The 13,256-nt window shown below is 36.9% G+C and overlaps 1 protein-coding gene across 1 annotated transcript in view; it reads right to left on the bottom strand.

The window, feature by feature from the left end:
• Positions 1-13,256, bottom strand: part of LOC111058156 (protein HIRA) — a 55,390-nt gene that overhangs the window by 19,122 nt on the left and 23,012 nt on the right. The window contains exons 7-10 of the mRNA XM_022345657.2: positions 10,616-10,783; positions 4,935-5,216; positions 3,957-4,246; positions 1,915-2,115 (exon numbers count right to left, since the gene is read on the bottom strand). Coding sequence (XP_022201349.2) covers positions 1,915-2,115; positions 3,957-4,246; positions 4,935-5,216; positions 10,616-10,783 — 941 coding nt within the window. The remainder of the gene's footprint in view (positions 1-1,914; positions 2,116-3,956; positions 4,247-4,934; positions 5,217-10,615; positions 10,784-13,256) is intronic.

Below are 13,256 nucleotides of genomic sequence, written 5' to 3'. Positions count from 1 at the left end.
GACAGGACTAATCACGTTTAGTCACAATACTTCACATAGTTGCTTATGAAGACATGTCTAATTGCAATCACTAATCAGTGTGTGTGTAGCGTCATAAACAACTATGTGAAGTATTGTGACTAAACGTGTCTGATCATGTCTTGTCTTGTCTTGACTAACTGGTGTGCGCCTAGCCTTGGCTGGTCACCAGCGTCACATATCTTCACAAAAAATAACTACTAGGACTATCGGCTTGAGTTAACAGTGGAATTGGGAACATAAACACCCTATACCATGGGATATCTTCTTATGCTATCTTTCCTCTATTATTATATTATAGTCTGTGCAAACCCCTGGCTAGGCGCATACCAGTTAGTCAAGACAAGACAAGACATGATCAGACACGTTTAGTCACAATACTTCACATAGTTGCTTATCAACACATGTCTAATTGCAATCACTAATCAGTGTGAGTTGCATCATTAGCAACTATGTGAAGTATTTTGTCTGATCATGTCTTGTCTTGTCTTGACTAACTGGTGTGTGCCTGGCCTTAGGTTTGCACAGACTATAATAATAGAGAAAAGATAGCATAAGAAGATATCCCATGGTATAGGGTGTTTATGTTCCCAATTCCACTGTTAACTCAAGCCGATAGTCCTAGTAGTTATTTTTTGTGAAGATATGTGACGCTGGTAGTCTCATAATGAGCCGTTCTTCCACTCTCACCTGGCAAAAACAGATCCATAGTAATAGGCTTGAGTTACAAAAATCGGCTTGAAATTTGAAACATAAACGAAATATACCATCGGATATCTTCTTAAGCGATCTTTTATCTATGAAAAGAGGCAGAGAATTAGCAACGCTGTTCTGCTAACTTTCTAGACTGTAATCATAACTTAACTTAACTTTTCTTGTTCGTCATAATCATGAAACTGCATTAAAGCCTAGTTTATACGATGCCAATTGGCGAGACAATTGTCCGAGGACAATTATCATCACGTGGTTGCCAATTGTCCAAGGCCAGTCCAGCTGAGTGAGAAGATGTTTCTCCGGGGCTGACTGTTGCCACGACAGTCGAAAACATGGCCGAATGATCGTCATGTGTTGTGTCCCGTGAGGACTTAGAACGAATGTTAAACCAGCTATGCAAGAAATTTATCAGTGAGTCTTGCAATGTGCTGGAAGAGTGCAGTTTGCCGCGCATTCTTATCCTTATACAATTAGTTTCTCAGATCCCATAGACATCTTTGGTCTTTATAAAGCTCATGAAATTTAATACTCATATCGTCGCCCTATTCAGGTGCCATTTTCGTTGAAACTTTAGAAAACGTCTAACCTAACCTAGAAAACGTCCCACAATGAATTGTTTTGACTGAACTGGCCAAAAACAAGACAGCGCACTGGCCTCCGAGTGGTGGGGGGGCTCGCTGGGCCCAGCCTGTTGTCCTCAGTCTACTCCCGGAGACTGTTGAATTTCGGTCCAATTGTCGGGACAGTTGGCAAGACAATTGGCCTGAAGTGTTTATACGAAGACAATAATTTCATGCCAGTCAATTGCCTTATGACAATAATTGTCTAGCCAATTGTCATCGTATAAACTAGGCTTAAGGGAGCAATGCTCCCGCAGTATATGACACGTCAAAGTTTAATCTAATATAATACTACTATCCTTCATATTTCAACACAACGTTAATAGAACACAACAGATTCCACATTAAATACATTAATCAAACATTAACCAACAAGGAAGTCTGCTAATCTGTAAGGACACAATCAGGAATTCCCTGAATGTTTTTTTATCTTGGGCCTCTTTATAGTCATCAGTAAGAGCTCGCTACTCTCCTTATAATCTAATTTTATATAAATAAATAGATGAAATTTAATTTAATTGCTTGAATTAGATCGATAAACTATATGTCTGACATGACATACCCAGTGGTGGCAGGTTGGGAGACATTAGCAGTAGCTGCCACAGGGGATGAACTGGTGCTTTTGTGCGGCGACTGTTTGATGGGCGTGGTCACATTGGGTGTGACCACCACGTCCTCTCTCCGCTCCACCACGATCTTGCTCTTCGCGCCTGAGCTCGACGAAAATGTCATCGAATCTGATCCGAACGGCACGGGTCCGTCTCTGAAACCCAGTAGAAGATACATAATAAATAATAAGATACGTAATAGCATAGAGAAACGATAGCATAAGTAGATATCCCATGGTATAGGGCGTTTATGTAGCAACTTTTACTGTTATCCCAAGCCGATAGTTCACGTAGTTCTTTCCTATGCAGCTTTGTGACGCTGGTAGTCGCTCAAATTGTGCCGTTCATACACTATCACCCCAACAAAACAGTAAAAATTGACAATAATCGACAGTAATCGGCTTGAGATAACAGTAAAAGTTGCGACATAAATTCCCTACACCATGGGGATATCTACTTATGCTATTGTTTCTCTATGGTAATAGTCTGAATTACAATACAAAATCTGATCTAAAAGGCACGGGCCCGTCTCTGAAACACAGCACAAAATAGAAAAAAGATACATAATCATAGATACACAATAAAAGATACATAATCAATGACTATTTAGTGAAGTATTCTTATTTAATTTAGTTTTAAACTTTCCTAAATTCTAAATTACTAGTTTATAAATACTTTGGACTCAAAATTGGACAAAAATCATGAAGTGTATACATAACCTATTTTTGGAAAATTTCTGTATAAGTTTGGGAGAGAAACAGTTTTGGGCTTTAAGCGGCCCATAGACGAACAACTTGGTTGGCAACCTAGTTGCCAACTTGCTGTGTTGGCAACCTAGTTGCCAACTTGGTTGGCCACTGTTTCCCACAGACGGTCAACCTGCTTTTGCCAACTTCATTACCCGATCAGCTCTGCTGCTGTAGTGTTTACACTCGACATTTACAGAAAATGAGCTATCTATTATCTTTTATTGAACTATACTATGTGACGAACCTGGTTGTGAATAAATAAGGCTTTTATATAATATAACCTGGTTATAAATAAAGAAGGCTTATCTATAATCTAAAATTTAAGTTTAGAGCATATATTCCATTTCCTTACTAGGTCTATGCTTTATAACAGGCTTAAGATAAGGCTTATGAAAAAGTGTTCATTACAGATTTACTGTTTACACAAAATGTTAATGTTTTTATAGGAGAACAACATTTAATAGAAGAACAAGAACGATTAACCGCCTTTACTTGAGAAGTTGAAGAAATAGATAGCCTACTTCAAATAAAAAATTCCTCCAACAAACTGTATAAGCTCAATAAAAAGTTCTCATTTTATTTTAGTCAAGACTTAATAATTGTTACTCACCATACATACAAACAAATCGTATTGTGTTTTGAGATTCTGCTCCCTGGTTTACTATTACTGGGATAAGTGAAAAGGCCTGATTTCATGAAATAACCTGGATTTGAGCAACAGTAGATTTTAAACCATTAAAGAATTATATTACAGAACCATTTTAGAACCATTACAGAACCATTTTTAAAATCATCCTACTGTTGCCAAATAATTGCCTCTCAATAACCCAACTGCCTTTCATACCTAGTTTTCGTTTATTGTGAAATGAGGCCTAAAAAATGCTTTTAATTATATTAAAGTACGCTCATGAGTACTACGACACTATTCAAATACTGAGATTGTGAACTGGGATGTCAACTTCCCCACAGATGATCCAACATGGTTGCCAACATTAAGCTCCGCCCATAGAAAATCAAAACTATTTGATCTCACACCAACGGTTGGACCAACCGGTTGCTACAACCGCCAACCTGCCCACAGACGTACAACATCCACTCCAACACAGCAAGTTGGCAACTAGGTTGCCAACCAAGTTATTCATCTATGGGCCGCTTTAAGCCTGTTATTCCCTTCCCAATCATTCATAGTTCAGAATGATATTGTATCTATCAATGTAAATAGAATAATATTGAAACAGAATAATTACCCAGTGTCAGGAATAGGCGGTATGAATATGGGAGTAATCCGTCGTCTACCATCGGAGGTCCTCGTTTCAATTTGTTTGTTGACTTGGAGGGGGGAAGTGACAACCACGGGTGGAGGGGGAGGGGGTAGCTTGACTGCAGGAGGGGTTTTTTGTGGCTCACACATGACATCTTCCTCCATTTTCGAGTCATCTTCCTTTATGCTCAGCAGCTCGGGGTTTTCGATAGCTATGTTCGATGTATCACAGCCGCCCGCCATCGATTTACCGTACAACCTCTCATACAGTTTATTCTGGAAAAAAAAATAATGTTAAAATTAATGGTTACAGTGGAAAGGGTGGTACTACAGATATACCTAGTTATATTCTGTAATGTTACTATTTTTAAATCTCTGGTTGGAATCAATTTACAATATTTTAATACTTATGATGACATTCGTATAATTTTTTTCCTCTCGTGATTCTATTGATTCTATCTATAACATACACAATATATAGTTATATTGACAGACACTCCTTTTTTGTCTGAAAAAGGACAAATGGGTAGGTAAATTGTGTACTCCAACGAACTTGATCTGTAGAAAAGTTTGAAGAATATGTGCTCAAAATCTAATTCTGCTTGATCAAAGCGTTCGAATTATTTGTGAAACATAACGACAAACAGACACACAGAAGACAACGATTTAGTCTTATAGTCCACTAAACAGCTGATTTATGATGAATAATTCTATAGTCTGATTTTTAATCTAACATTGGCGTTTGAAGGAGGCTCCTTTTTCCTTTTATATTATCCTTGAAATGCAAAATTTCCAAAAACCTTGTACATACGTCGACGCGCAATTTAAAAAGGAACATACCTGTCAAATTTCATGGAAATCTATTACCGCCGTAAATGCGCAACATATAAACATTCAAACATTAAGAGAAATGCCAATCCGTCGACTTGAATCTTAGACCTCACTTCACTCGGTCAATTATTACCTTTTCGTCCATAGTGAGCGCAGTCCCCAGCTCCTTCGGTGTGAACTGAAAATAGGCGACAGTTCCGTCCCCCGAGCAAGCCATCAGCTGCAACCCGGACGAGCTCCACGACAGATCGAGCACTGGCCGCGTGAACAGGTTCTCCATGGCGAACAGAGGTCGCTTCAGCGCGGTCACCCATACAGAGATGCTGCGGTCGCGAGAGCCTATGGCACAGCAGCACGCCTGGAGTGGCTTGTTCATCGACTTGTAGTAGTTCTGCAGTATGTTTGTGTTGAATCTCTGAAACATAATTCGTTGAGAATTCAATCACCGTTTGTGTTCGAGTATAATCTCTGAAACATTAAGGTGCGTACAGATATACGCGCTACAAGCACGCTCCGATCATGAACTTTACGCGAGATGTTACGCAAGGGTTCGCTAGAGGTTCGCAATATGTTCACGCACTTGTCATATTGCTGACTTCCCTACAACCTAACCTCACAAATGTGAAAGGTTCAATCCAGCTGAACGGGTGACAAAACTGAATAAAATATTGTGACCAGGGGATTGCTGAATAACCTAATAATGCATTATGTTTATAAATTAAATTGATAATAAATATTAAGTTTATTGCATTTATGTTGATGTTTTATTACAAAAAAGGTTAAGACTTAATATGTCTGTCAATGTTTTGAAAGGTGAAAGGCTTGGTTGGGAGTTTGGTTTCTATCTTCTAAATTCTAATATGCTGGTACCTATTATTAAAAATGTTTTTTTATAATTTAATATTATTTAATTTTGATGATTTATAATGAATTATTAATTTTGATAATTTTATAATATGCTAACACAGAGATCGTAACTGATCCAACAAAAACGTTAACCGCGAATGGGCAACTATTGGTTAGTTCGCCCTACGAACTTGCCAAGCTCACGCTCTGTTCTCGTTCTGCTCTTGCTCGACCTGCGATCATCTTACGATCTGCTCGTGTAACGTTCGTTTGCGGAGCAGAGCGTAACTCTGTACCCACCTTCACGTATAAACATTCAATCAGGGTATCGTGATCAGTGTTTAATCTCTTAAACATCAAGTATTAACTTCAATCACGGTTTCGTGGTGGTGTTGAATCTCTGAAACATAGTTCGTTGAAAATTCAATCAGGGTTTGGTGTTAAATCCATGAAACATTATGTTGAAACTTTAATCAGGCTTTCATGTTTGTGTTGAATCTCTGAAGCATCAAGTATAAACTTCAATAAAATATTTATTTTATTAATCTTTACTATCTGAAAGTTGTCTATCAAACTATGATTTTGTTACTTTGTCTTATCGTTTGTAAGTATTGAGATGTGACCTGGTTTCCATAGTTTTATTTATTCTAGTGGTTTGAATTAGCTTTTTTTTCTATTGACATGTTTGCTGTACCTAGTTGCTCAAACTCACTGCCGGCGCACAAGTTTTCTTTGCCGGTAGTGCCATTTTATAAGTTAAAATATTTATTTTTTCAATCTGTATTATTTTATGGCAAATAAATGAATTTGAATTTGAATCATAGGGAAAAGATATCCCTAACAAGACATCCCATGCTATAGGGTGTTTATGATCCAAATTTCACTCAAACCGAAGATATTCGTGAAATAAAAATTGGTTGTGTGGTAGCAACACTACTAACGTTAGTGTGAAAAAGCTTGGGAAAAGTATAAACTATATCAGTTGAACCTGAAGTCGTTCTTAAGACACCTCCTGTTGTACTCACACGTCATTATCTCAACTAAAAAAAAAGTAGGCAAAGTTCAATTGAATCTGAATACTTACTTTAAAGCATCAACAGTGATAATTATTATTGAATAATTAATGCATTTGAGAGTGTGGCGTGCGTGGCGAGCATGACAGTGCTCTCCAATAGCGCTTCCACCACCAGGTTTTTAGGGTCCTGGGCCCTGCTACTTTTATAGGATAATTCAAATAAATACGCCAATTCACCAAAACAATCTCACTCTATTGAAAAAATCCCATAACAAACATCTATACTCTCTCACTCTCTCTCTCTCTCTCTCTCTCTCTCCTCTCTCTCTCTCTCCTCTCTCTCTCTTCTCTCTCTCTCCTCTCTCTCTCTCTCTCTGACTTTACAACACAATATTTTGGAACAAATGACTGAAACTGTCCGGCCCTAGAACGATCACATGACAACCATCCCTCACCCATTCCACCAATATAACCTTAAACCATGTTATAGAACGAATTATATATATATTATAATAATAATAATAACTTTTATTCACTTCATTGTAATTTTACAAAGCATAAAACATAAAAAATATCAAGTGCACTCCTCATTAGGCTAGGCCTGCGTCGAGGAGTGGTTCGTCTTATGAATTACAGAAAATAATAAGAAAACGATTCAGCTGCTTCAAGTACTATATAGAGCTACTTACATAAATAGTATTATCTTATGCCATTAAGCAATCTAAACAAAAATACACATCTTCCACAAAAATAAACAAATTGATTACAATGCTTAGTTTATATAGCCTAGTTTACAGAATAAAGTTAAACATATTTCAAAAAAAAAAATGAACGAAACAATTTATGAATAATCAATATATATATATATATATATATAAACTCATGTTATTTCAATTATCCACTGCATACTGCTGTATATTACTGAAAGTTGATAACCCTGATCTACTTTCAGCCTACTTCATTTTATTAATCAATTATTGATCTTATCTACTTATATAATTATTTTACTTATCAATTTTCTGTTTTTTCTCTTAAATATTCTATGATTAAAATTTTTACAATATTTCCATTAATAAATAAATCCTTAGTTTAATAACGAAATTAACGTTTTGGTAGAGTTAGTGGGGAGGATATTTTTAATATTCTTTCCGAAGATGAACATTGATAGAATAGAATAGAATAGAATATCTGTATTAGCCTCAATAGTACATCACAATTTGACATATAGGCCAGTCACACAATACACTACAAGCACAATAAAAACGGGCAATAAACCACCACAATAAACAGTCACAGTAGTACATTGGATTGAAATTCAAATATACATTACATACAGTTCATAATATACAACAATACACATCATTCAAAAATATACATTATTTTTAATTCATTTCAAAATCCCTTGGATATAATTTTTTCTCCATATATTCTTTGACGGAGTAGAAGGGATTATCTAAGAGAAATTTTTCTAGCACATTTCTAAACCTTTTTTAATTAAGTTGTCTTATTTCAAAGGGCAGTCTATTCATAATTTTGATTGCGGCATTAGTGGGGCTTTGATCTGTCTTGTGGAGTCTGTCCAAAGCTTTCGATATGTCCAAAGCTCCGCCAATTTATGTAGATGCATAACAATATAATTATTATCTATAGTTATTATATTACAAATTGCTTTTTCATATCATATACAGTTCAATAATAATTTTCTTAGTCTATATTATGTAAATTCATCTATAATTTGGCTGTATAGTAAGCTATTGTATATAAGTGTATAAGCCAGTATATATGGTAATCTACATAAATAAAGTACTCAAATCAATCAATCTCTCTCTCTCTCTAAACATAATCACTCCTCAATCACATTACTAAAAACTACATCTCACTATCTCACGCACAACCTTCCTCTAGCGCGTCTCGGAGCGATCTCCCTCTAGTTTCGCCTCTACACGGTCATCACTCTCTCTCAGCTCACCAGTTCAAAAGTCCAATTTGGTGGCCTGAGTGATGTCGCCACTTTTCTAATAATTAATAACCTATGAGAGCGGAGTGTTTGAATTGTTACAAGAGCATAATATCATAGATGAAAACAATAGCGTAAGTAGATATCCCATGGTATAGGAAATTTATGTCGCAACTTTTACTGATATCTCAAGCCGATTACAATCGATTCTTGTCAATTTTGACTGTTTTGTTGGGTTGATAGTGTATGAACGGCACAATTTGAGAGACTATCAGCATCACACAGCTGCATAGGAAAGAACTACGTGAACTATCGGCTTGGGATAACAGTAAAAGTTGCGACATAAACGCCCATCACACAGCATCAATACCATGGGATATACCATGGGATATCTACTTATGCTATCGTTTCTCTATGATAATATCGTGTGCAACATGAGCACAAACATTGCTGTAAGATCCATAGTTGGCCGTAACCTAATCTTCTAATCTTTGTATTTACATTCTCGTTTGGCAAAGACTTGTAGCAGGACGTTTTCACACTACGCCGATGCCAGCCCACACAGGGAATTTGACCTCCTATTGGCTAATTCTCAGTCAATCGGACGGCAATAAGGGGCCAAGCCACATAAGCTTTTTTAACCTAATGGCTGATTATCAACTTATTGGTCTGGCGTTCGGGAGTTAGCTGATTATCAGCAAATCAGGAGCCTATTTCACAAAGGTACAAGTATTGTTACCAACCATGGTTACGAACAAGTACTTGTAGTTACAAGTTTACAAGTACTCACGTTTCACAAAAGTTTATGATCTACAAGTTTACAATTTTACAAGTCTACAAGTACTTCAATAGTAAACATAACCTATTTTCATAATTTCCTTTTTTCATCCTTTATAAAGGTTACTTGTACTTTTCAATAGTTACTTTGAAAATATTTGAAAGCAATATAATGTTTTTTGTACAGTCTACTTCATTTATTGCTGAATTTGTAACCTACACTGTATATATATAGTATATGTACAATATTATAATGTATACTATAAATACTGTGTATATATACTATAGTACACATAACCTATGAGGTAACACATTAATAACTATTTTGGAAATTTATTAAATTCAATTTCCTGATGCATATATTTCCAAAATAATTAATTATAGAGGAATATAGGGCATTTTTTGATTATTAGAAATATTTATTGAATAATTAAAATAATTTCAATGATCACTTGTAAATCCTTTACATAGCTTTCCACTTCGGTAGAAATTTCATAGCTACGAACAAGTAATTTCGACAAAAATTGTTGGCTACAATGGAAATCTTTGTGAAACACTTGTTCGTAACAAGCAAATCACTTGTAAACTTGTAGAAATTCATTGTAACTACAAGTTTACAATTCTGCTTTTGTAAAACGCTTGTTATCAGCAGTTTAAAGGTGCGTACAGACTTTCGCTCTGCTCCGCAACCGAACGTCACTCCAGCAGAGCGATTGATGATCGACCGGGGAGCAACAGTGGTTCGACCGGGGAACGCGAGAAGATCTAACATCTTCCGTAACGTTCATGATGGGTGCGACTACCGAGCGGAGGCGGAGCGACTGCGGTACGATGGAGGAACGAGGGCAGTACGAGGGCGGGGCGTGCTCGGTGCGGGTTGGAAGTGCGTATATGTGTACGCAGCTCTACAAAACCATGGTTGGCAACAAGACTTGTAACCTACTTGTACCTTTGTGAAACAGGCCCCAGAGAGCTTCCATCCTAGCCAGCCGACCAGTCCGCCGCCAGTGGATACGCCTGAGAAACGCTTCATGTGCCTTGGCCCTAATTCTAAGTGTTGGCTAATCGGTGAGTGTAAAAACACCAATGCTGAATCATAGATGTCTGTCATCTCCACAACTAGGCTGTCAGACCAGTGACCAGTTGCTATATGAAATTGTTTTCAATTAGCCTCTACATTATCTTGCTTCAACTTTGATCAGTACATTATTATACTCACGACACAAGTGACAGCCTGCCGATGCCCGACAAAGTCCATGCCATGCCTCCAGCCGTCCCGCTCGATTATGCGCGCTGTAGGCCCCGATCCGTTCATGGCATGCGCCGAAACCAAGTATTGTCCGTCCGGCGACCACCCTAGACGTAGCACCAGTGTCGTGCCCGAACACTAGAACATACAGCATTTATATGAAAATGAAAATGAACTTTATTCTGCCTTTGAGTAATACAAAATTTAAATACAATACGTAGCACCAGTGTCGTGCCCGAACACTAGAACATACAGCATTTATATGAAAATGAAAATGAACTTTATTCTGCCTTTGAGTAATACAAAATTTAAATACAATAATCGTTTCAGAATTATACTAGCAGCAATTTTTCATAGACGCTGCCCGTTTACTTTCATTCTATATATAAATTTCATAATATATGAATAAACATAATTTATTCTGTTTTGAGGTTATAGTAATTCTCTTGAACATTTTTCAAGATTCTCCCGTGTGCTCCATATTTTTGTAAATAGATAAGTAAAGGAAAAACTTATACATATAATAAATAGAAATAGAAAAACACTTTAATAATACTAATTTAAAGAGGAAACACACGATACAGATAGATTTAAAAACACTTATGGCCGGTTTCCGAGCTCGGGATTTACTTAAGTACTAGACTTTAACTGACTTTAAAATCTGGACTCAGAAAATTGGCTATCCGAGTCAGAGCGATAACGAGTCTATTTCAAGTACTTAAATAGACTCTGGAGTTTAAAGATCACGATTGACCCTGGAGTTCATAATTTCGCTTTCTGAGTGAAGGGCTTATAAGCCAGGACTTGAATTAGATTCTCGCCTCTTTCCGAGTCAAGGATTTATCAAAAATCGTCCAGGACTTAGAACAGCGTGCTTTTAAACCCTCGACTGGGGTAGGGTTTAAATTCAAGTTCTAGACTTAACTGAGCAAACACAATTCAGTTATTGTTTTGGAGTAGATAAAAAGTCAAATAGATGTCATGGAATACCTAAATTATTTGGATTAGGCCATCTGAATATCCTCAACATCTGATATAGGAAGAAATTTCAAACGTTGTGAAATCTCTCCATAATAAGAAAACAAAGATATTGTCAAATTTTACTAAAACTTTAAAACAGAACCATGGTTTCACGTAGTTAACCAACGCATCATCAGCTGTTCCTCAGTACATGGTTCTGTTTTAAAGTTTTTAATAAATTTTTAGTGAAATTTGACAATATCTTTGTTTTCTTATTAATTTAAAACGTGTTAGAGTCAGGAAATGGGCTGGTGTAAGTGCTTGTATATCATTTGGATCAGAGCTCAATTGACATAGAGATCGAGAATTCAACACTGCTTCAATCTGAACAAGCACGGTGTTCAGTTCTTCGTAGAGGTAGGCGCCATCGGACGTCATCTATACGATGCGGATAGGTATGCGCACTCCAATTGAAAACAATGCATCAAATCTAATCGTCCGATCCGTCCGATGACGCTCTGTGTGCGCCTACCTCAAGTCAGCAATTGTTTCCATTGACACGAACCAAAATGAGACTTCACTGATTTGGCATTGGCCTCCGATAGACCACCAAAATTGGGGGTACCGGGTGGGATAAATGAGATAATCGGACAATTGAGAGGACAGCGTATTCTGCAGCTCCTTTGAATTCAAGGATTGAAATAATTGAATCAATTGTTCATTAGCCCCAACGAAGTTTGTACCACAATCAGAATAGATGGTGAGACATTCATTCATTCATTTATTACATTCCTTAATCACAACATCAAATTAATGATTGGGAGAAAATCAACAGGATAAACCAGAAACTGTTCCTCTCCCTAATTTTGATAAAAATAGTCCAAATGAGGTTATGAAAACACTTTTATAAAGATCACAAAAATTTACAGTCTATATACTAAAAATTTTGTATCTCGGTTGATCAGAAAGATGAAAAAATTATTATTACACTTGAAAATGCATTAATAAATTGAAAAATATTAAAAAACTTGATAAATTTGAAGCCAGAAAAAATCACAAAAACATTCACTATCAGCATATGATCGTACATATACGATATACATATACATATGCACATGGGCCTCGACATGAAAGAAATCGCCGAAAAGCAGCCAGAAATTGCTGAGAGGATAAATCAGACACCAACTTAATATGAATAGATTTAGTAGCCATACACACAAAAAGACATATGTATGATTTGAAAATGAATGGATTTCATCGTCTAGCCATGGTGATATTAATTGGCCCAGCATAATCAACTCATAGTCAAGGTCATACCAGAAGGAAAAGAGCTTCGATGGAGGAGACATGAAAACTTAGTGCCTGTTCACATGACAGCGATTTACGCTCGGTTGTCGCGCGGTTGACCAACCGAGCGATTGCCAGGTATAGGGAAAGACATGGTGCCGTACATATATATGCAAGGCTCGGCTTGAGCAGTCGCCGGCGAATCGCGGCGGTTGTAGTCTCCCGTCCAACCGCTCGGTTGTCGCTCGGTTGCCGGGCGGTTCGATATACAGGGTGTCTATAAAAGAACTCCGGGGTTTTAAGACAAAATATTTTAATAAACTAAAAAACGTACATACATGTTTTATACATGATTAGAAAGCCT

This window comes from Nilaparvata lugens, chromosome 8 (genome assembly GCF_014356525.2).
Source record: "Nilaparvata lugens isolate BPH chromosome 8, ASM1435652v1, whole genome shotgun sequence".
NCBI classification, from domain to species: Eukaryota; Metazoa; Arthropoda; class Insecta; order Hemiptera; family Delphacidae; genus Nilaparvata; species Nilaparvata lugens.
Note: the sequence above shows the minus strand (reverse complement) of the source record. Positions and strands in the feature narration are given on the sequence as shown.